The sequence below is a fragment of the Pocillopora verrucosa genome, chromosome 4 (genome assembly GCF_036669915.1).
Source record: "Pocillopora verrucosa isolate sample1 chromosome 4, ASM3666991v2, whole genome shotgun sequence".
Lineage (NCBI taxonomy): Eukaryota > Metazoa > Cnidaria > Anthozoa > Scleractinia > Pocilloporidae > Pocillopora > Pocillopora verrucosa.
In genome coordinates, this window is record NC_089315.1 from 8,987,078 (window position 1) to 9,009,052 (window position 21,975).

General features: G+C 40.6%; 2 protein-coding genes across 2 annotated transcripts; one reads left to right on the top strand and one right to left on the bottom strand.

Annotated features, from left to right (window-relative positions):
• The first annotated feature begins 956 nt into the window (after positions 1-956).
• Positions 957-7,861, top strand: LOC131795611 (neuronal acetylcholine receptor subunit alpha-7-like). The gene is made up of 9 exons (XM_059113193.2): positions 957-1,035; positions 1,658-1,784; positions 2,795-3,061; positions 3,893-4,000; positions 4,616-4,788; positions 5,318-5,362; positions 5,450-5,559; positions 5,964-6,128; positions 6,232-7,861. Exons 2-9 carry the CDS (start codon positions 1,721-1,723, stop codon positions 7,334-7,336), a joined length of 2,037 nt encoding a protein of 678 aa, XP_058969176.2. The 5' UTR covers positions 957-1,035; positions 1,658-1,720; the 3' UTR covers positions 7,337-7,861.
• A 57-nt stretch (positions 7,862-7,918) lies between these two features.
• On the bottom strand, positions 7,919-21,449 carry LOC131795609 (protein crumbs homolog 1-like). The gene is made up of 14 exons (XM_059113192.2): positions 21,267-21,449; positions 20,614-20,695; positions 19,866-19,979; positions 19,519-19,635; positions 19,190-19,391; positions 18,403-18,626; positions 17,581-17,850; positions 16,587-17,302; positions 15,863-16,204; positions 15,039-15,362; positions 13,790-14,309; positions 12,835-13,053; positions 12,378-12,593; positions 7,919-12,206 (listed from the first exon to the last, which is right to left on the bottom strand). Exons 2-14 carry the CDS (start codon positions 20,678-20,680, stop codon positions 8,287-8,289), a joined length of 7,251 nt encoding a protein of 2,416 aa, XP_058969175.2. The 5' UTR covers positions 20,681-20,695; positions 21,267-21,449; the 3' UTR covers positions 7,919-8,286.
• Between the last annotated feature and the right edge of the window lie 526 nt (positions 21,450-21,975).

The following is a 21,975-nucleotide window of genomic DNA, read 5'->3' on the forward strand; positions in this document are numbered from 1 at the left end:
CACTGAATTTAAGACACACAGATTCAAAATCATCACCTTAAAAGAGTGGCAAATGAAAGAATAAGCTTCCCTTTTGAACAAAATGAAAACTTCATATCCTGATCTGATAAAAGTTTCCGGATCAGAAGAACTAATAAAGCGATGTCTTGTTGATTTTTGCGCCTAAGTTCAATATTAAAGATTCGATTCACTTAACTTTAAAGTAATTTTCCTAGGCACATACCGGCAATCAACATCTTGAGTCGAGTACTAATTACAAAGAGACGAAACATTCTAGCAAAAATCAATACCCAAACAGACAAAAACACATACTATACGCACAAAACAAACATTTTTATCGCATCTAAGGTCAAGATAATCTTACACTTCTTTTGACTACCTCGTTAGTTCTGAGGCTACTTCTACATCAAACTTAAGTGTTGAATGTTGTGTACTCGCTATGTGGACCGCCTTCAGTTTGTACTGTGGTGAAAAGACAAAACACAAATATTTTAACCACATCCGGACACATTAAAAAAAAAATTCTTTCACGCTGATTTGCCAAAACCAATTTTTCTTGCGTAACATAATCCTTGCTAGAGTTTCTTGACTGACACAAGAGATAAAAATTCTTGTTCCATGGATTGAAGCTGTTTCACGTTACAACTTATTCTGACGTAAGGCTTAAAGAGTATACTTATTCTATGTAGATAGTTGTGAACCAATCAGTAAACAGCATTTAAACTGCGGTGTAATAAGTTAGCCATAACTTAAGTTATAAATACAAACCCAGTAAGATATGTTAGCTTTACTTTGGTAATTTATTTCGCATGACTGAATGGACGCTTCATATCGTATACACTTATTTTAGATCACTAAATGTACTGAGACCGTCGTCAACTTCTTCTGCTTTGATAGGCAGGAACGACTTTCCCGTTTAATGATTAATTCTTCACTCGACGGGAGCTACAGGTATTTAACAATCGTTCCTATACAAGCTTCCAGATGTGAATATTTTATCTAAACTACAACAACTAGAACGAAGCAGCCTTAAAGGTAAGTAGAAGAAAAAAGAGACAGCCTTTTTGCCTCGTTTTCGTATCAAGAAATTTTTCTTGCAATTGCAAAAAACAAAAGCTGTAAAGAACTTTAATTTTACCCACAATTTTAATACCAGACTGTAAATAGAAAAGCTAGTAGATAAAAAAACTAGTTTAAACCCAGAAAACCAACAAGTAAGATTTGAAATAGTTTACCAGGAAGAGATAAGATGTCCGCAGAATTTAATTTAGCAATTAGTTATAAGCACAGTCTCACAGACGTGATTGTTTTATATCATCCACTACCTTCATGATTCGTTTTGTTCTTGTAAGTTAAGTTTACTACCTTTTAAACAATCCACAACATGATCGCCAGATCTAGTTTAATTTTTGAAAATATAATTCAAATAGCAGGTGACAAAGCCGCCAGAGTAATAATAGTAAGTGACTGTATAACTCTTTAGACAAGAAACACGAGCTAGCGACTCTTGCTTACTCAAAATAATAATTGCCTTTCTGAGGACATTCAACAACAAAAAAAAATTAAAACGAGAAATTTAAACGCGACTAAATTATTTCGCTGTTGATTTCAACTCAAATGCAAAGATTCTATGTATTCGCTTTTGTTTTTCTTTCAGGAATGCAACCTTGAAAATTATCTTTTATTTGGGATTTGTTTAAGAAAGAGACGTTATAAGCAAATGGGACTACGGAATATCATTTTCACCGTGTTATGGATGACGCTCGACACGCAGGGTTCTTCAGGTAAGGTTGAATATTTCTTAAATATAATATTTCCTCTGAAGATTCAGTTTTCACGCCGTTTCCACCAGACATAGATGAAACATCCAAAAAGTACGTTTTCCTTTTCATTTTTATTTTTAAGCTGTTCTTATTCAGAAGACATAATAAATATATTATGATTTCTTTCACCCAAACAGCTCTCGCTCTTCGTTTTGATTTGCATGATTACATCATCACATTGGGCGAGTGTTTAACTAACTCAATTCAGCAATACAAGCTCAGTCTATTTTCAATAACAAAGAAAGCCGCTAAGCGCTAAGAGGTAACAATTTACAATTCTGTTGACCAATGCTGGTCAGCTGGGAAAAATTTGCGCGAAAAAAATCCACAAAATTCTCACCAGAAAACCAGTGTCGATGATAATTTGGAGTTTGTTTACAAGTCTTTGGGTTTATGACTCTCCTTTTAGAGCTACCATTGTAAAGGGAAATATGGTAAATGATAGCTTGTTTGTGGAATTTCATATCTGCCAAATAACGTGATTTAAGAGCTCATCAATGCCCTGCATTTTTCATGTTCCTTCTTAATAGACTGCCAATTCACGTGATCGCAACTCTATATTAACAAATGTTCAGCCAAAACAACCAAAATAAGAGAACGAAGTTGGTGTTGATGTTCTCAAACCCATAATAGTCAAAGAAAAGCGAAGCTTTTGCTGATGAAAGCTATTCTAACGCGAGAGATCAGGATTTGTTGTGATTATCAATTTGGCTGGACTTCGCACAAAAGCTTAAGCTCGCGTCCTTCTATAACCGGGAGCCGTAGAGTAGCAGAAGCAACAGGAGGGGAGGGGTGGAAAGAGTACCGTTATGCCTGGGAGTAAAATGAATAGTAAAGATTAACTTTATAGAGACCGGAAGTCATTTCACATACAAAACATGCGCAGCACCTTTTCCAGAATGTAAAAGAGATCTGCAATAAAGAGTGATGTTTTCTACAAAGATAAATTATCGTTTTCTTCTCCTTTACAGGTTCTCTACAATGCAGCTCTGAAGAACCCCAGTTGAACTCAAATTTCAAGGAAAAAATGGCCGGGGTCGGGCGATTCAAATTTTTAGCCGAAGTCAATGACATTGATAACTGCACTAAACTTGCTTGTAAATACAAGGAACGCGGAGACTTTGCTTACCTGTTAGATGGCCAATGCTTCAATGTGAAATGTTTCAGTAAGAAATCATGCGAAATTGCAAGTCAGCCTCCTATCGTCCCAACAGCTTTGGCGAAGCTGGTGTGGTCAGGTAGGACTGGTAACTAACAAATACAGCGATTGTTCAAACTGACCGCCACATCCTTTGCTTGAAGTTTCCTATCTCGGGTAAAAACGGTGTTCAAATGTTCTTCTGAAACCCTTTTAGCCATTTTCCTCACATCCCTGAAAGATATTCATAAGCAAATGTTTTTTATTCAATTTCTTCTAAGCCACCTTTAAAAGAAGCAAATAGCTTTTGAAATAACCCTTTTCTAGCCATAATTCCACACAGTAACAAGGCTTAGATCAATTCCAGATCAAGGACACTTGTTTGCCACACCTTTTCCCCCTGGGAGAAAGTTCGCCACACCCCCTGGGGTAAAATTTTGCCACCCTGGGGAGGTGCTGATGCATCTATTTAATTGATACATAGGTGAGAACAACATTTAGCTTTTTAAACCCCCTCTAGACACTTAAAATGATAAGCAAATTTTCATGAAGTTGCTAATTTTTAGATAGTAATGAGAGAAATAAGGACTTTTATTTTATATTTTTTCTTGATAATAACCAATATAGACTACGATCAGTCCCTCCTTTTCGGCGAAGCCCGTAGCGTGAGTCTAAAAAAAAATCAGCGAATAAAAGATTGATGTCACCCATCACGTGGAACTCTGAGGTGAGGGTTATTAGTGCGTGTCACTCCCAGAGTTCTGCGTGGCGCGCTAACATCAATTTATTTCTTCGCTGATTTTTTCAGCTACTGACTTCGTCGAAAAGGAGGAACCTCTTTTAATTCATAACCACTAATGCGAGATTAAGTTTCACAAATTTGCTTGAATAAATCCCAATCTAAGGCGAAGCTTAATCATTTCCCTTACAGAAGCGCCTGTAAAAATTCCTTCATCTTACGGGATCGTTTCGACAACTTCAGCTTTCACGACGCCCACAAAGAAACCAGGCACAAATTCTACCAAAGGACCTCAAAGAAGTATGACATTACGAGTGCATGATTGAATATGCCTAAAGCAACCAGGATAGAATAGAGTTCTTACTCAGTAACAGGGTTTTAAGTAGCTGAACATTACAATATGAAAGGTGATTTTTCATCTCGAGTAATTTCAAAATGGTCACTTAGTGTAAGATCTTGCGCTATTGTCCGACCGAAAAAGCGTTACGGCAACATAAATCGGTTGGAACCAGTCTTCATACGGTCAAGGAAGCTCGAGAGGGCTTTTGTGGTGGGACTGATGACGAGATACGCTTCTTCTATGAAAAAATAAATGCTATCAAAATTAACGCGACATTAGTCTCTGAAACATTTCAGCAAAAAAAACAAAACAAAAACTAAAGCAAATATTTCTCTTCAATTTTGAAAAACCATTTGGACCTAAAACCTTCAAAATATGTTTTGTCATGCACATGCGCATGTCAACGGTCTATGCCGCGCCGTAAAAAGTAAAACTGTGTCACATAGAAAGCGTTTTGTAAACTTCGAATAGAAGTTGAGGTAGGAAATCCAAGACAAAAGAAGCTCTTAACTTTGCCACGTTCTTTTTTTCTCTCTTTTTTCATTTCATACTTACAATTGTATGTCGTGTTTCAGCTGCACCGGGACAGCGTGGTCCAGATAAAAAAATCGCGAAGATCGCAGAGCACCGGCTTCTCCAGGATATAATTTACGCCGACAGTTACAATAGAGAGGTCCGACCAGCGCTTCGTGATAGCGATGTCGTCACTGTCCTTTTCGAAGTGAAACTTGTCCAGATCGTGGACGTGGTAAGTGACGTCATGGAATTATATATGTGTAAAGTGTATATTCCAGTAGAGGTTACAACAGCTGCTTTCGACGGGCATTTAAAGGTACACAAGGTTGTTGTATTATTGAAAATAATCGCTTCTCCTTGGTTAATAAGGGAACTCATTGCCATGCCCATGTAGTAGAGGAACCTCTCCTTTGAATGACTACAAGTAGGACACTTAAAGTTTCGGTCTGAGTGAAAAACGCATTAAAATTTGCATTTTTGTTTGCGTCTGTTATTTGATTCCCTGCTACCGCATTTTCGGTTCCAGGCTCGCGTATTAAAAAACGAACACCACGTAAACAAAACTTATCATAACGCATGCAACATTGCTATTTCAAATAAGAAACCGACCTTACTTTAAAAATACTTAACATAGAAAACATGCTCTTTTAGTATAGGTACGAAACTATTCAACTGACTGGGTATGAATCGACCTGACTGCGTACGAAACGACTGGTAACCTATTTGTACATGCATTTAATTTTGCCTTTTGTCCCTGATAGGATGAGAAGGCGGAGACTTTGAAGGTGAACGTCTGGACTACACAAGTAAGAAGAGTGTGGCTCAATTTGTTGTTAGGGCGCTTCTTGACTGACTGCTTTTCAGCTAATATTTGTCTCTTTCATGTTTCTTAGAAATGGAAGGATCCCTTTCTTAAATGGAACCCTGATGATTACGATGGAATTAGCACAATCAACGTTGAACCAAATTTAGTGTGGTTGCCCGTCATAATACTTTACAACAAGTAAGGCTGTACTTCCCTTGGAACCGGTCAATAGTTATTGCCTGGGGGGGGGGGGAGGGGTTGGAAGATTTGGCTGTGTCTCGATTAAAATTTACCTGATTTCCCCCCCCCCCCCCCAGGGCCCTGTCATATTCTTATGACCCCCTCAGCCAATTTTCTGTAGCCCTTCTTAATACTCTGTTGGTGACAACTCATCCTCCTCAGTTTCCCCTGAAAGCCATGTGATCTCCACCCCAAAATCCTCCAGAAGATTTTTTTCTGCAAATTAAATTCCAGGCAGATCCGACCACTCAGAAGGTTGACTTAGGTACCGTTGAGCTGCAAGGACTGGAAGGCTGTTAAAGTTCTTTTCCATGAATTAGCGTAACGCACGGTGAGGATTTTTTCTCTTGGCACATTTTCAGCGCTGCCAAAGGTTTCACTGGTGGACTAGAAAAGTACAAGACAAAAGTACTAATTGGCAGCAATGGTACAGTCACATGGTTTTCCGCGACACAGTTCATTTCGTCCTGTAAACAGAATATCCGCTTCTTTCCATTCGACGAGCAGTTCTGTTATTTAAAATTTGGGTAAGTATGAGTGCGAGTTTTCTAAATATTTCTCTATCTGGTCTTTGACAGCTAAATCGCAGTTTATCAAAATCCTTCCTTACACTTGTATTTTCTTATATAGATCTTGGACCTACAATGTGAAGTATCTTGACATGACAACGGACCAGACAACTGCTGATATGTCGGCTTGGATAAAAAATGGCGAATGGGAAGTAATAGATGTTCCAGTAGAGAAGAATCAGCTCTACTATGCATGCTGCCCTCATCCGTACGCTGACATCACCTACACCATCCACATGAAGAGGAAGGTACTTTACTACATATTCAACCTGATCATCCCCACAACAATCATCGTCTTCTTTATTCTAGTCGGCTTCTGTCTTCCCCCTGACACCGGAGAGAGGATCACTCTAAACATCACTGTCCTGCTAACAATGACAGTTTTTTTGAACATTGCGTCCAACACGCTTCCCTCCACCTCGGACAGCATCCCACTACTGGGGGACTATTACCTGATTCTTATGATAATGGTTTGCTTTGCAATTCTCTCAACTTGTGTCGTCCTTAGGTATTACTATGCAACTCCAACGCGCATGCCCGAGCGTTTGCGCGTGATAATAAATGAATGGATTGCGTCGCTTCTCTTTTTCGTCATCACAAAGAAACCTAAGAACAAAGGTGTCAGTCAGTGGTGTGGAAAACGAACCGAAGAGGCGTGTTACGACTGCAATGAGTCTCACAACTTTATGGCTGCGCAGAGTTTTATTGTCCAAAACGAAAGCAACACGGCCGAGGAACGAATAGCTCTTATCGAGATAAGGCCAAAGAATCACCTCCCGCGAGCCAATGGGGTGCAAAATGAACACCGAAAGACGCCGTCGAGTGCATCACATAAAAAATCCAAGAGTGAGCCAGCCATCAATCTGAGCGGTGGGGCGTCAACAGCTTCAGAAAAGCGGTTGAGAAGGCGAAAGATGTCCGCACTTCCCAAACGCGGTAATGCCTTAAATACCCTACAAAACAGAGTTATGGAGGGACTTGGAGTCCTGACTCGCCGTGTTAAAGAAGACAACGAGACAGAAGAGATCGTTTTGGAATGGCAGTTCGCAGCCATTGTCCTCGATCGTTTGTTTTTTGTCCTGTACTCACTGACTTTTATCATTCCTTTGTTTGTTTTCTTCTATGCGTCACCAACTCCACCGGTCAGCAAAGTGGAACCACAGTAAGCACTAAAGTAAATAGCTAATTGAGTAACTAGCCTTCTGAAAGGAAGATCAGATATGACATGAATTGATTGGGTTCATATCAATTTGATTGTTGAGTATTAGCATGATTGACTTTACAACTAAATGCCTGCACTCCAGGCTCTGACTCATTCCCAGACGTCTTCATTAAAGGCGCGCCAAGGGATAAGAAGAGAATGATGGGAAGGGGAATTACCATCTCTCGTAATTTTCCTAACCATTACACCTCGCGCTCCCAAGCCGTGTTGGGCCCCGCGTTATTTAGTTGATCAGGACGAGTCATCTCTAAGCTTAAGTGCGTGACAAAGAATGGAGGCTTAGGGTGGAGAACCTGCATGAAAGAAAACAATGAAAATAAACCAAGAAGAATCATTTCTTTGAAGCTCCATCCACAGAACCGACACGGCACGACAATAAAAGCTGTATGCTAAGTAGAGGCTATGACTTAAAAATTAGACAGAGAAGATTAAAATAACATCAGCTGGTGTCTTTTAATATTTCAAATATGGTACAAAACTGTAAGACATTAAAAATTATTATAAAAATAATTCACATAAAAAATAAGAAGTAAACAGTACATTAGATAAAATAACTTTAATTTCTCATGGGAAAGAAAATATGAAACTGCGAACACAAATACAATTGTGAAGAGCGTTTGCAATTGAAAAATATTTGGACGATAATTTCAAAATTAATTTCATTTTGTGACTTCGTAAGAACACAGTCTGGCTTTAAAGATTTCAGAATTTCACGTAAGAGAGTCGTTGAGCTTTGATATATCATAATACTATAAACAATACTATTTACAGTAATCAAGGCTATACAGTTGATGTACATTACACCACACCTATCTTCAGTAAAAATTACACAAATAATTCTTTTGTTATTTACAGTTTCATATCATTTCAAAAACTAGGTACATTTCCACGTAGCTAGATAAGTCGTTCATCTTTCTCAAGTTGTCCCATGGGATATGCCCCGCCCTTGTACTCCTCATCAGATGGGTAATACCTGCCGCTCATTTTACTCATCTGCTTCTTACGATAAAAGAACAACAAAACAGCGGCTATTAACACCAGAAGAAGCACGAATCCTATAGACAAACCCAGCTCCATTTGCCTGTTTTGCTGGCGAGCAGCTGGCGTAGGTTCTATTGTGATCCCTAGTTCGTTCTCGCATAAAACACCCGTAAAACCGGACGCACACGCGCAGGTGTAATTACCATAAGTATCCACACATTGTGCGTCATTTTGACACTCGTGTTCAGCGGTTGCGCATTCGTCCACGTTAATGTCACAACGAAATCCTCGAAAACCTGTTCCAGTACAACTGCAGTAGAAGCCATTTACAAGATCGACGCATTGTCCATTATGGATGCACGGGTCACTAGCGCATTCATCGATGTTCACGTTGCAGGTTTTGCCACTGTAACCCGCCTTGCACATGCATTGGTAAGAACCGTCGTTGTTCCGACATTTTCCGCTGTTTAAACATGGTGTTAATGTCACACATTCGTTCACATCATCCTCACAATACGTTCCCTGGTATCCAGACCCCAAGCAATTACACCAATACGAGCCCACGGTATTGTTACATGCGCCGTGAACACACGGGGACGAGGTGCATTCATCTATGTCTTCCTGACATTGGGAACCATTGAACCCAGTGCCTGTGCAGTCACAGTGAAAGCTGTTGACGCCATCAGAACAAATTCCGCCATTCTGACAAGGAGGAGGAGAACAATCATCAACATTGATTTCACATCGCCTTCCAGTGAATCCAGGAACACAACTACAGTTATATTCGTTAATTAAATCGACGCAAGTTGCATCGTTCACACATGGATTAGAGCTGCACTCATCTATATTACCTCGGCAGCTTTTACCAGTGTAACCCGGCAAACAGTTGCAAGAGAAATCCCCAACAAGATCCATGCAGGTAGCCCCATTTTGGCAAGGCTGCGATGTGCATTCATTTATATCTACCTCGCAGTTTCTTCCCGTGAAACCACGCGCACAGACACACGTATAATTCGCTATAGCATCTACGCACGTGGCACCGTGTTTGCACGGATTTGATGCACATTCATTCATATTAGTCTCGCAGTTTCTTCCAGTGTATCCCGACAGACACGCACAACTATAGCTCGCGATCAGGTCTGAACAGGTCCCGCCGTGTTTACATGGGTTTAGGGAGCAGTCATTGATGTTGACTTCACAATCCCTCCCTGTGAAACCCACAACACACTGACAGCTGTAACCAGCTACAAGGTCGGAACACGTTGCATTGTTCTTGCAAGGATCAGAAGCACATTCATCAATATTTATCTCACAGTTTCTACCAGTGAATCCCGCTAGACATTTGCAACTGTAGTTAGCAATGTGATCGGAACATGTTGCACCATTTTGACAAGGATCGGGAGAGCAATCGTTGATGTTATTTTGACAGTTTGCACCAGTAAAACCATCGAAGCAGGTACACTTATACTTTCCTACAAGATCAATACAAGTTCCTTGGTTTTTACACGGGCTCGACGCACATTCGTCAATCTCCACTTCACAGTTTCTGCCCATGAAACCTAAGGAACATCTGCAACTATAGTTTCCTAACAAGTCTAAACATGTAGCATTGTTCAAGCACTGGTTAGGAGAGCATTCATCGATGTCCACGTTGCAATTTCTACCGCTGTAACCCGCCACACAGTTACAGGTGTAATTGCCTACAAGATCGGAACATTTACCGTGATCTCCACATGGATTGGAAGAGCATTCGTCTATGTCGACTTCGCAGTCCCTGCCAGTGTAACCAGAAATACAATTACAGCTGTAATTCCCAATCAGATCTAAACATGTACCATTATGTGCACAAGGATTTGAAGAGCATTCATTTATATCGACCTCACAGTTTCTCCCGCTGAAACCCGAAATACAACTACATGTGTAATTACCAATAAGATCTAAACATGTGCCGTGGCGTCCGCAAGGATTTGAAGAACATTCATTGATGTCCATCTCACAATTTCTACCCGTGAAACCTTCCAAACAGTCACAACTGTAATTCCCTTGCAGATCAAAACATGAAGCATTATTCGCGCAAGGATCAGAAGCACACTCGTCAATGTTTGTCTCGCAATTTCTCCCAGTAAAACCTACAGGACACCGACAACTGTAATCGGCTATAAGATCGGTACAGGTTGCATTGTTCTGGCAAGGGCCTTGTATACAGTCATCTATATTTATTTCGCAATTTCGTCCAGTAAATCCACGCAAGCATACACAGCTGAAGTTTCCTATTAGATCATAACACGTTCCTTGATTGAAACAAGGATCTGGGGCACATTCATTGATGTCAGAGGCACAATTGCTTCCCGTAAATCCGACGGGACACTGACAACTGTACCTGCCCACTAAATCGTTGCAAGTAGCGTTGTTAAGGCACGGATTTGACGAACACTCGTCGACATCTACGCTACAATTACTTCCTGTAAATCCTTTGAAACAGTTACAGCTGTAACTACCAATCAGATCCACGCAGGTTCCCTGATTTAAGCACGGGTTCGGAGAGCAGTCATCAACGTTTGTTTCACAGTTTCTACCAGAAAAGCCCATGGGACAGTTGCAGGTGTAGGCAGCAATTTGATCGATGCATGTTGCATTGTTTTGACAAGGGTGAGGGGCGCATTCGTCGATGTCGAATGTACAATTCCCGCCAGAGAAACCCGGGGAACAAACACAACTGTAGTTTCCGACGCCATCAGTGCAGGTACCCTGATTCCGGCAGGGATTGGGGAAGCAATGGTCTATGTCGGTTTCACAATTCCTTCCAGTATAACCTAAGGGACAACTACAACTGTAATTTCCAACATGGTTGGTGCACGTCGCATTGTGTTGGCAAAGGTTTGGAGAACATTCGTCGATGTCAACACCGCAGTTCTTTCCTGTAAAACCAATTAAACACTGACAACTGTAGTCGTCGACTAAGTCTACACAAGAAGCATTGTTCAAGCACGGATTTGAAACACATTCATCGACGTCTACTTCACAATTTATGCCGGTAAAACCTGATACACAGCTACAACTGTAGTTACCCACTGTGTCGAGGCAGGTCGCGCCATGCCTGCATGGATTTGGAGAACACTCATCAATATCTATGTCACAATTTCCACCAGTGTAACCCACGGAGCATCGACAACTATAGTTGGCTATTAAATCAGTACATGTTCCCTGGTTCGCACAGGGATTAGGCGAGCAATCATCTATATTCAACTCGCAGTCTCTTCCAGCAAAACCCGTAGAACACTGACAGGAATAATTGCCTAGTAGATCTATACACGATCCATTGTTCTTACAAGGTGTACTCGCACATTCATCGATATCACTCTCACAGTCCTTTCCCGTGTATCCTACGGTGCAATCACATCGGTAACCTCCCGATATTTCATAGCAGGTCGCATTATTACTGCAAGGTTCGGAATGGCAGTGAGTTATCTGGGTCTCACAGTAAAGGCCAGTATATCCCTGCGCGCACACGCAGTCAAAACCGCGCGTGACATTAACGCACGTAGCACCATTAGTGCAGTTATTTAGCGAGCAGTCCGGTATGCGAATATCACATTTATCACCCATCCAACCTGGATCACAAGTGCAGTTGAAGCCATCCCAAGATGGAACACAAACACTGTGAGCTGGGCAGGGATTGGGCAAGCAGGTAGAGTTTCTCTGGCAACCCGTTGTTACTTGTTTCTTATTAACGCCCAGGCCTCTCTGAGAGTGAGGCGAAAGATAATGGACACGTCGGGAGTTGAACATGATGTCCTTTATGCATCCCTTGAAATTTTTGAGCGCTATTAGACCTGCAATGAAACATTCAAATTGGATTACTCTTCATAATCGACCCTGGGAATAAGATAAATATCGGCATTAGGAGCAAAAATGGAACGGGTCACGAAAAAATGGAGCCAAATTAAGTTAAAAACAAAACAAAACAAAAAAAACTAAACAGGCTTTTGATTATCTATAAATACCTTTAGGTTGTGTTACACCAGCCGGTACTCCACCAATATCCACAGACACCACAGGGTCGTGAGCGGTATCAAACTGTCCGTCTGCTCCAGGCAGGTCTCCCTGTGCTCTCGTCCTGTCATCCAAGTCCAGTGTTATGCGCTTATATCTTCTGGTCCAAGTCACGTGATGCCAGTCACCGTCAGACACGACTTTGTTGATCAAAAGCGAACTTGATCCTGAAATCCAGGTAAAGGTCGATAAAAAAACTGACGCTTTTATTTTAAAAATCCGACAAAAAGACTAACACCAATTCCATGAACATTGAGCTACGTTCGATTAACACAGATTATATAAAAACGTCCATCTTCTCAACCAAAATTTTTATTATCAATCAACTTGAAATAAAATAAACCAAGAAAAAGGAAATAAACAAATTTACATAGAAATAACACAGGATAAATGGCACCTTTACCATACCTGAACCAAGATCAGCAGTAAATCTAGCCTGACCGGAAAAGACCTCAAGAAGCATGAATTCTGTATTTCCTCCTCCAGGCCTCCGCCCGGCGTACATTAGTAACCCGTCCATTTCACGAGTCCTGAACCACACTGACCCACTCTGACCAAAACTCCACTCAGAAGAGTTTAATGTTAGCTCCACTCGGCTGTCATTCGATAAGAACGAAGTCTCGGAAACTGCAACAAGCAAGAAAAAAATTCACAAAAAAAACCTGATATCTATGAGTAAAATTACAGCAGATTAAGACGGAGAGCGCTCGGTTCACCCAGTTAACATAAGATTGTCCCCCCATTTTCTCTCGATCTTCAAGTGATATTATTTGTTATGCAACCTGTTGCGTAGAATAATGAGTAGAGAAAAGATATAAATTTGTATAAAAACAAGAGTCAGAGGAAAATCAGGGTTTCATGTGAGCCACTTGTAATTGGGCGACCTGATTTTCCACCACAGCGACCTACTCAGAAAGTTAGACTTCACTATTTTGCCCATATTTTGCCCATACTGTTATGACTGAAATAAAGATGACCACAGTGCTACAAGAGTACTTAGTCACGAAGATCTGAAAAATTAATTTCTCGTTTTCCTGCACACACTTAAGGGCGTAATAATGGAGGTTGGGGTCCCCGTGACCACCACTCCCCTCTAAGATATGAATTTTTCAAGTCATCAAAATGCCGACCCCATAACGGTTGTGGTGAGGATGCACGAATCTGAAGAAATCTTTTCCAGTACAAGATACTCCATTTGTGGGTCCTTCTCGTCTGTTGAGAAAAGCTACTTCATCAGAGGTGCGCGGAAATTCGTATCCGTATCCGTAACCCTACCCTTGCCGTAACATCGTCAGTACAAAAATATCTTACTGGCGCAAGGCAAAACTAAGTAATAATAATGTAAAAAGAAAAGCGTTCTCACCATTTTGACACCGACTACCGACAAAATCGTCTAAACAGTGACACTCGAACCCAGTCCAGGTGGCATCGCACGCACCTCCGTTTTTACATGAGTCTGGTGCACAATTCTCGTCCTTCTTACAGCTTGACTTCGGCATAGAATACCCACCATTCGTCTGCGCAGTCTCAAACGTCGTCAAATTTCCATTCATAATCACGTTTCTTGAACAACCACTAAACGTTGACTGCTTATTATTTAGATAAATGAGCAAATCGGTAAACCTGCTCAAAAGACCTCCCATATATAGAGTGTTCTCGAGATCCGCGATTGGCTGAGAAATTCGGGGCGGAGTAAGAACAGCGTGATATGTGTCCACGTCAATCGTAACACTACCGGAAGTGATGTTGATATGCAATCTATGCCATTTGCCGTCAGAGAGATTTCGACCGATATCGAGGTAGTTTCTTTCGAAGAACGACCTCACGTACGCCACCCGCAAACGTCCATTGTTCAAGGCTACACCAAAATCTCCTTGGCCTGACTGAAAACGAAATCAAATTTAACTTTGACTACACTGATCTCGAGAGATTTTCTGTAAAACTAGTTGGGTTAATACCTCTATGTCATATGTCATTTGTGTGAACTGAGCTGTAATCATCGAGAAAGGCATGTCGAGGGCGGAGTCGACTCTGATGATGACTTCCGCTCGGTTTTTAGAAACGTTAGTCACTACTACAGACAAAAGACTTCTCAGGACCACGCGTTCAAATGATACTCCTCGATTTAAACAAATTGCTGCAAAACTACACCAATCACAATATATGCTGACGACACACACACACAAAAAGGGAACTCACGAAAACTGTAACTAATGCGCGCAAAGCACAAGTAGAGAAAGCGATTAAGTTGTGATAGGTTTTGGTTTTCAATCTGATTGGTGGAGAAGACTGCGCAAGTTTTGTTTCAAAACTCGCAAACAGCGCCGGAAACAAAGCAATTAATTCCTCGTTAGTTTCAAAGCTTAACCCTCCCACTTTCAAGCTCTAAATTCCTATTCTCTGCACTGTCTGCCAAACATTTCTCATAACTTCAGCTCCCAGGACTTGGCGTAAAGCCAATATTGATCCTTTTTTCTTTTTTCTCTTGTCATTCTACTTGAAAATGCATTGATATTGTAAGGAGAAGTTCGCAAAGTTTTTGCTCATTCCTGAACGTGTATTAGTTAATTAACCCTGCTCTATCCACAATTCCATCGGTAAAGTCAACTTACCCCAGTGTAAGCGAGCACTCCACTTGGAAGAGTTGGATCAATTGAAAACTCCAAAGAAAACGAATTAATCGGAGCAGCTGAATCAAATTTTAAACCAGAGTTGTCATCACTATCAAAAGTAGCTGTGACTTGATGCTCGCAAAACAATCCCACGAATCCTTGGAGACAATCACAGCGGTACTGCACCCACTCATCTACACATGCGCCACCATGTTTGCATCCATGATTGCTACAGACGTCCCTTCGCTGACAACCGGTGGAGACTAGGTGCGCTTGCGCCAATACGTTCTGTAGACCCACTTCGATTCTATTATACAGAACGTCCTAAAAAGATCCAAACAGGAAGATTAGATTTTTGCTTCTCAGCCTGACAAGGGAAGGGGCTGGAAGAGTGCATGGAATCTTGGTCGGTGGTTGAGTCCTCTTTCTAGCATTTCAGGTTAGAGGTTTTATTTGGTTTCCATGGCTTGAAGCGACAAGGAGTATTGTTATTCTTCCTGGGCGGGATTCAAGTCTTACGCAAGCTACCTTCACCCCAACCACCCCCGGCATTAAGGTTTGTATAACTCCTGAGGAGAGAGAGAAATCCTACGAGATCTAAATGGCAAAATAACAAAGCCTGGGTTCGAGGGCGGCCTTCTCGATACAAAGCCGATTGCGCCACAAAGCAATCACATCTCCGACAACATTGATTATGCAGCGAATACGAAGAGAACAATGAACGCCAACTAAAAGACAATGAGAGAACAAAGGTTTCTGCCTAAGAAATCTTAACTTTTTTCTTCCCCCTGCTACTCAATCTCGGAATTAGTGCCTAAAAATACCTTGATGCATCCCACAAATGAGCCATCAGTCGTGAGTTGTTGTCTTATCTGCGGGACCAGCTGTCTCACTCCTCCGAAATAAGGAAGACCAGCGTACTGCGAGCTACCATCGGAGGTGGTTGAAACAGACGCTGATGAACAGTCTGCGCTGCACGTGTCCTTGTCGATAGATATAGTGGCCTGGGGACCAGTTATCTGCAGAGTTATTTGGTGCCAGGCCCCATCGTTGAGTCCCCTGCCTACCTTAGCCGTTGCTGTGTCCAGGCCGGTATTGAGTGACAGGCGGAGAGAGCCATTTGTTAGCTCTACAATCACGTGATCTGTGTGCTCTTTTATGAGGTCCTGGAAGAAATATTTTTTTTTTCATCATAAATCTTTCCAACGAAGAGCATACAATTCTTAATGCCACCTGGATTAAAAAAAATAGTTGAGTTGGTTTTCGATATCAGTGTCAAAAGTAACTCAAAATGAAGTGCCATAATTTAATTTTGATACGCCCTATGATTGGTTAAAAAAATAAACTAGCACGCACGGGTCATAGGCAGTCCAATTGCTTAACTAATAGCGACACCACCACTCGCCTTTTCCCGCGCTTTCGACAATTTTCTTGTTTCCTCGAGTTCTCAGCTGTCCATTATGAAATTTTCCTTTTTGCCTTTGTGATTACTGTGATTTGCTCTCAAACCAAGAGCGCGATAAACAGTTTGTTTTCAACTCTACTTACCGCTCCCTGATAGAACAAAAGTCCAGATGGCAGTGTAGTTCGGAATCGAAATGACATCAGATCCGATGGGAACAATGTAAATCCTAAAGCAGGAAGATACGAGCCTTGTTGGAAGCTCACTGAAAACAGAACTTCACATGATCTCCCTCGATAACCATCAGCACACTGACATTCATAGCGATTGACATTATTTACGCACGTTCCGCCATTATTACACGGATTAGAAGCGCATTCGTTGATATCCACTTCACAGGTAAAACCGGTATAACCCGGCTGACAATCACAATAAAAGCCACTTCCACCAAGTCTGCAAGTTCCTCCATTCTTACACGGCTGCGCAGAACAGTTGTTCAAGGGAATCTCGCAGTTTTTCCCAGAAAAGCTTGCGGTGCACGTGCATCGGTAGCCATTCACATAATCCTCGCACGTGCCTTGATTCTGGCATGGATCATCAAGACACTCGTCCACGTGTTTGTCACAATTTGCGCCTGTGAAGCCCGCTAAGCAAGTGCAGTTATACCCGCCAGGTGCGTTATGGCACGTGCCCAGATTTCCACAGGGTGATGTAAGGCACTCGTCCACATCAAGGCTGCAGTAAGGACCGGTCCAACCGGCTGGACACGTGCAATTCAACTTGTTACCATGAAGTGTACACGTGCCATTGTTCTGACATGGATTAGGTTGACAAGAAGAACTACTAAATTCACAATGGTGTCCTAAAGAACACAGAAATAAATTCGTTTTAAATTTGATGATGGCTTGGAACTAAATTTGATACTGTTAAAAGCTATGTACATCACCTGAAGGAAATAGAATGGGCCAGCAACTAACTTACAAACCAACAAACAAATAGAAAAACAATAACAAAGTGAAACAAATTCATGTGCCAGGGCAAAAACGAACTTAATAATTCACAACATGAACAGGTTTCTCAAGACAAAATAGTCTGTACCTGTTTACCAGGTGAAAATATCTGATTTGGACTTCAACATACCTTGAAATCCTGCTGGACAGGTACAGTAATAACCTGCCAGTCCAACACTCTCCACACAAGTGCCACCATTTTTGCATGGATTGGACAGACACTCAATGATGTTTGCTTCACACTGTCTCCCAATGAAACCAGCTGGGCAGTTGCAAGTAAAACCATTCATTTTATCTGTACACGTGCCACCATTAAAACAAGGTTGAGACGCACAATCATCTGTGTTATTTTCACAGCGACGCCCTTCAAAGCCTGGAGCACAGGTGCAGTTGAAGTCACCTTGAATTTTAGGAGCTTGATCAGTGTCCATTAATCATATGAGACTTTCATAAGGGTCAATGATCTAAATTAACCCTGCTGATTCTTAGTCACATGCAGTTTTTGCAAAAAAAAGGACTGAACATTCAAACAGACTCCTAGTTGTAACAATAAAAGTATTGTTGTAAGAGACACCGCTCAGATTTGAGTCAGTTATTTCAAGCTTAATGAACATGCACAACATCAGAAGGTATTTTTAGCAGATTCAAACCTGGGAAGAGGTAGGGGATGGATGAGTGGAATTGAATGTGTAAATATTGTAACTGATGATCACAACTCCATTGTTATGCACCATAAGAGATGGAGAGAATTATTACCTACTTGTTACTTAAAAAGCAAATTACTGCTCTAGTTGTTTGTTTATGAATATTATTAGTTTTTTCCTTAATACTTGCTTAAGTGCAAGTTACATGTGTATGTTAAATATTTTGAGTTAACTTCCCTTTAATTCAAATGTTAATGATATCAGGGCCACACCTATAATTTCTCCTTAACTGACAATTAAAATCTCACCTTGAAAGCTCTTACAAGTTGCTCCATTTAAACATGCTTGCCCAGAACAATAATCAATATCAACGTTACAAGTTTGACCAGTTTTGCCGACAGGACAAATGCACTGATAACTGTTCACTCCATCCACACACTGTTGAAAAAGTAGACATCTGTTTGGAAGACAGTCATCAATATTCTCTTCACAATTAGGACCCCTGAAGCCTGAGGTACAGGTGCAGTTGTAACTAAAAGATATTCAATGCATGAAAGAAAGTGTTAATTCAACATAACAGCACTGTAACAGTTGTATTTACAGGAGCAGATTCGCTTTGTTACATAGATGTCAGCTTAAATAGACAGCTTTGGGAAATGCCCCAAAAGTCAGGCAGAAGTTGCCTGCCTAATAGGGGCAAGTTTACCTTTATTATAATAGTTTAAGAAGAATACTTCATATTAAAATGATCAATAAATAAAGTGGGTAAGTTTCTAAAGAAACTGTGGTGCTGTGTCAGGTATAATAGGGTAACTTAGTATTATTAACTGAGGTGATAACATAATTTGGCCACCATAAAGAGTAACAAAGCTGATGTTTCAAGGGTTGGCCCTCTGTCATAGGGAAATGAAGGGCTAATGCTCGAAACCTCATTTGTAACTGTTTATGAACTTTTCAGCAGGGCTTGAAAAATCGATTGCCATGAGATAGGTTGTGAGAGATCTGTCTTGATCTACAGGTGAGAGAGTTGGAATGTACATGTGCACTTTTTACTGCTGCTTGCAAGTTGTTGTCTGTACCACTCAAATAACTTACCCAAAAACATTTTCTGTACAAGTTCCATCATTCTGACAAGGACTTCCATCACACTTTGTAACAGTTACATTACAGAAAGGTCCAGAGAAACGTGCTGGGCACTGACATGTGTAGCCATTCACCCCATCAACACAAGTTCCACCATTATGGCATGCAAGATTTGTCTGATTACATTCATTCATGTTGGTCTCACAATGTAATCCTAAGAGTAAGTAAGTCAAACAGAATATTATTGGGAAAAAATTACAACAATGATTATTAATATTTATGGTGATGAAATTTTTTGACATTTTTGTACATACATGGTATTTGGTTTAATCTTCACTTACCAGTAAATCCAGCGTGACAAATACACTGATAACCTCCAGTCTGAAATCTCTGACACACAGCATTGTTCTGGCACAGGTTAAAATGACACATGTTGATCACAGCTTCGCATCTTTCCCCTAAAAATAATAGTATACATTGACAGTATTAACAAGGAAGGCAACCTAACTGTGAGCATATGATACAATATGGAAGTTACCAAAACAAGATAAAACTTTTAAAGCCGTGGCTGTCAATACCCTTTTATTCCAATTCTCAGCTTTAACTTTCATTGGAGGAACTGGGGCTTAATGGCTGGTGATTTGAATTCTCAAAGGTTGCCCTAAGCAGTAATGAAATATAATTCTACCTGTAAAACCAGGTGGACAGCTACAAGTGTAGTTATTAATGCCAATGTCAGTACAAGTTCCATTAAAGTAACAAGGATTGGAGGCACATTGCTGACCAAAGGCAATATGCCAACCTGCAGAGTGAAATTCAACACAACATTTTAAACAGTTTAATTCTACAAAGGAGATATGATGTCATATTGAAAATGTACAGTGTAATGGTGTTTGAGAACCAACCGCAGATAGTTAGACTGACCACTATGTTAAATTTTTTCAAAGTTTTCCTACATCCTGAGAATGATTAGAATATGGAAATTGAGGGTTGCATCCTTAACCCTCTAAATTCTGGCTTCTATTTTCTCATTACAGTATTGCCCTTGAATCGAATGTAAAGGTAATGAGAAGAGAGGTAATGATCAATCATTTAAGCATCTGATTGTCAGATGAATTCTCCTAGTCAGTAACAAAGGAAATGTAAAGAGAACAGTGTGGAGAATATGAATACTTATGTTAGAGTGTGAAGGATTAAACTGTCAGCCTTGCTTAATAGATCACCTTGCACTGCATCAGCAGGATTCCATGAAGATAAAGAATTTGAATCCTGAACATTTCAAGGCTTCGCTTTAAATCAGCTATGTTTCGTTAATTTTCGACGATAACTTCATTGTTTCACTGAAATATAAATTCCCTATGATCTCTTGGAAACATCCGAATGACTCCGAACATATCACTAAAAATAATCTATAGAGTAAATTAAACCGAACATACCAGTGCTAACAACCGTCAGCCAGAGGATCCAAGGTAAGTTACGTGTTCTGCTCTTGTTTTTAATCATGTCTCCATTGAGTCTCTATATTTCAGAATACATGTACGGTAAGCATATGAAATAAAAGTCGTCAAGTTACTTATCTGTATCGCTTTCTTGCGTTGAAGCGTTCCTTCGAAACACTGACAACAGAACACAATTAACGAGAAACATCCTCAGACATTTCTGATGGATAGGTTATAGATCACTAGAATCGTTCCTCGAATCTTATAGATGATTAAAAAGAAGATGTTTGTCAAAGAATATCGCTATTATGTTTGGCACTAATGGTCTGGTTTTACAACTATAAACTATCCAATGAATCCAAAATTTTGAAAAATACGATCTGTTTTGTTATTCTACAACATACTGTAATATTATCTTCCTTATCAAGTTTTGTGCTTTGATCGACGCGGAAGCATTTTTTCTTTACAAACGACACCTACCAACAAATTTTGGAAAAGCTTCCTGAGCTATCAACTTATTTACCAAAATCCCCCTGAGAAATAGTTTTCTAAGGGTTTTAAAGGCATAAACACTTTCATTAACTCTGCTCTGATTCCGTTTGAAAAGGTCACCGATAGAATAACACGATCGCATACTTTTTCACACTTACCCCGTTAAAACCCACACTCTCAAAACATTCGCACCACCGCCAACCTTGCCAAAGCAACGGCACCAAAGAGCTCTGTTAAGCGGTTTTGTAACATACTAATTTTCGCGACCAATATAAATCAAACAGCTGCTCTGAGAGTTTCAAACAACAATCGAGTGTTCAAATATTCGACAATTAAGCGTAAGCGTGTTTCTATGCCAGCACAAAGTCGAGGCGACCTCATCGTTATTTATGGACTATTTGCATATGCGAGAGCCAATCAGATGTCAATTTGCCGGCCCGCTTCCGTTTAAAAAGTGAACAAAAAAAGTAAGCTTTTTGCGTAAGTTAGTAAAAACTTCGTTCACAGACGGGTTTTGCACCAATAGACTTTTGACGAGGCCGCATAAAAAGGCTGAAGCAATCTTATGCACAAGTCTTCGGCGATTTTCTTATAGAATTGGTTTGAGCTCCGAAAAGTTTGAATTATGCTCTCAAGGAATTACGTATTTCATGTTGGGCGTAAAAACTTCTTCAAGATTCAGTCTATTAGTTTGGTCTTCCACTTTGTCCAGTTCCTGTTATGAAAATCAATGTCAGTTCGGAGGGTGATGGGGTGGGGGGGGGGGGGGGGCAAGGTGGGATTTAACAAAATTTGGGAGGAAGTATGCCGCCGAAACCCTGTCCCTTTTGTCGATGAGGTTGCAGCTCCCATCTAAGTTAAATCCTA

Bases quoted from the DNA above. Each gene is read 5' to 3' on its own strand.
- LOC131795609 (XM_059113192.2), bottom strand. From the start codon at position 20,680: ATGATTAAAAACAAGAGCAGAACACGTAACTTACCTTGGATCCTCTGG. The intron at 16,205-16,586 runs GTAAGTAGAGTT...TATTTCTTCCAG, and splicing joins TTTTGTTCTATCAGGGAGCG to GACCTCATAAAAGAGCACAC. The intron at 13,054-13,789 runs GTGAGAACGCTT...TGCTTGTTGCAG, and splicing joins CGGTAGTCGGTGTCAAAATG to TTTCCGAGACTTCGTTCTTA.
- LOC131795611 (XM_059113193.2), top strand. From the start codon at position 1,721: ATGGGACTACGGAATATCATTTTCACCGTGTTATGGATGACGCTCGAC. The intron at 3,062-3,892 runs GTAGGACTGGTA...TTTCCCTTACAG, and splicing joins GGCGAAGCTGGTGTGGTCAG to AAGCGCCTGTAAAAATTCCT. The intron at 5,363-5,449 runs GTAAGAAGAGTG...CATGTTTCTTAG, and splicing joins TGAACGTCTGGACTACACAA to AAATGGAAGGATCCCTTTCT.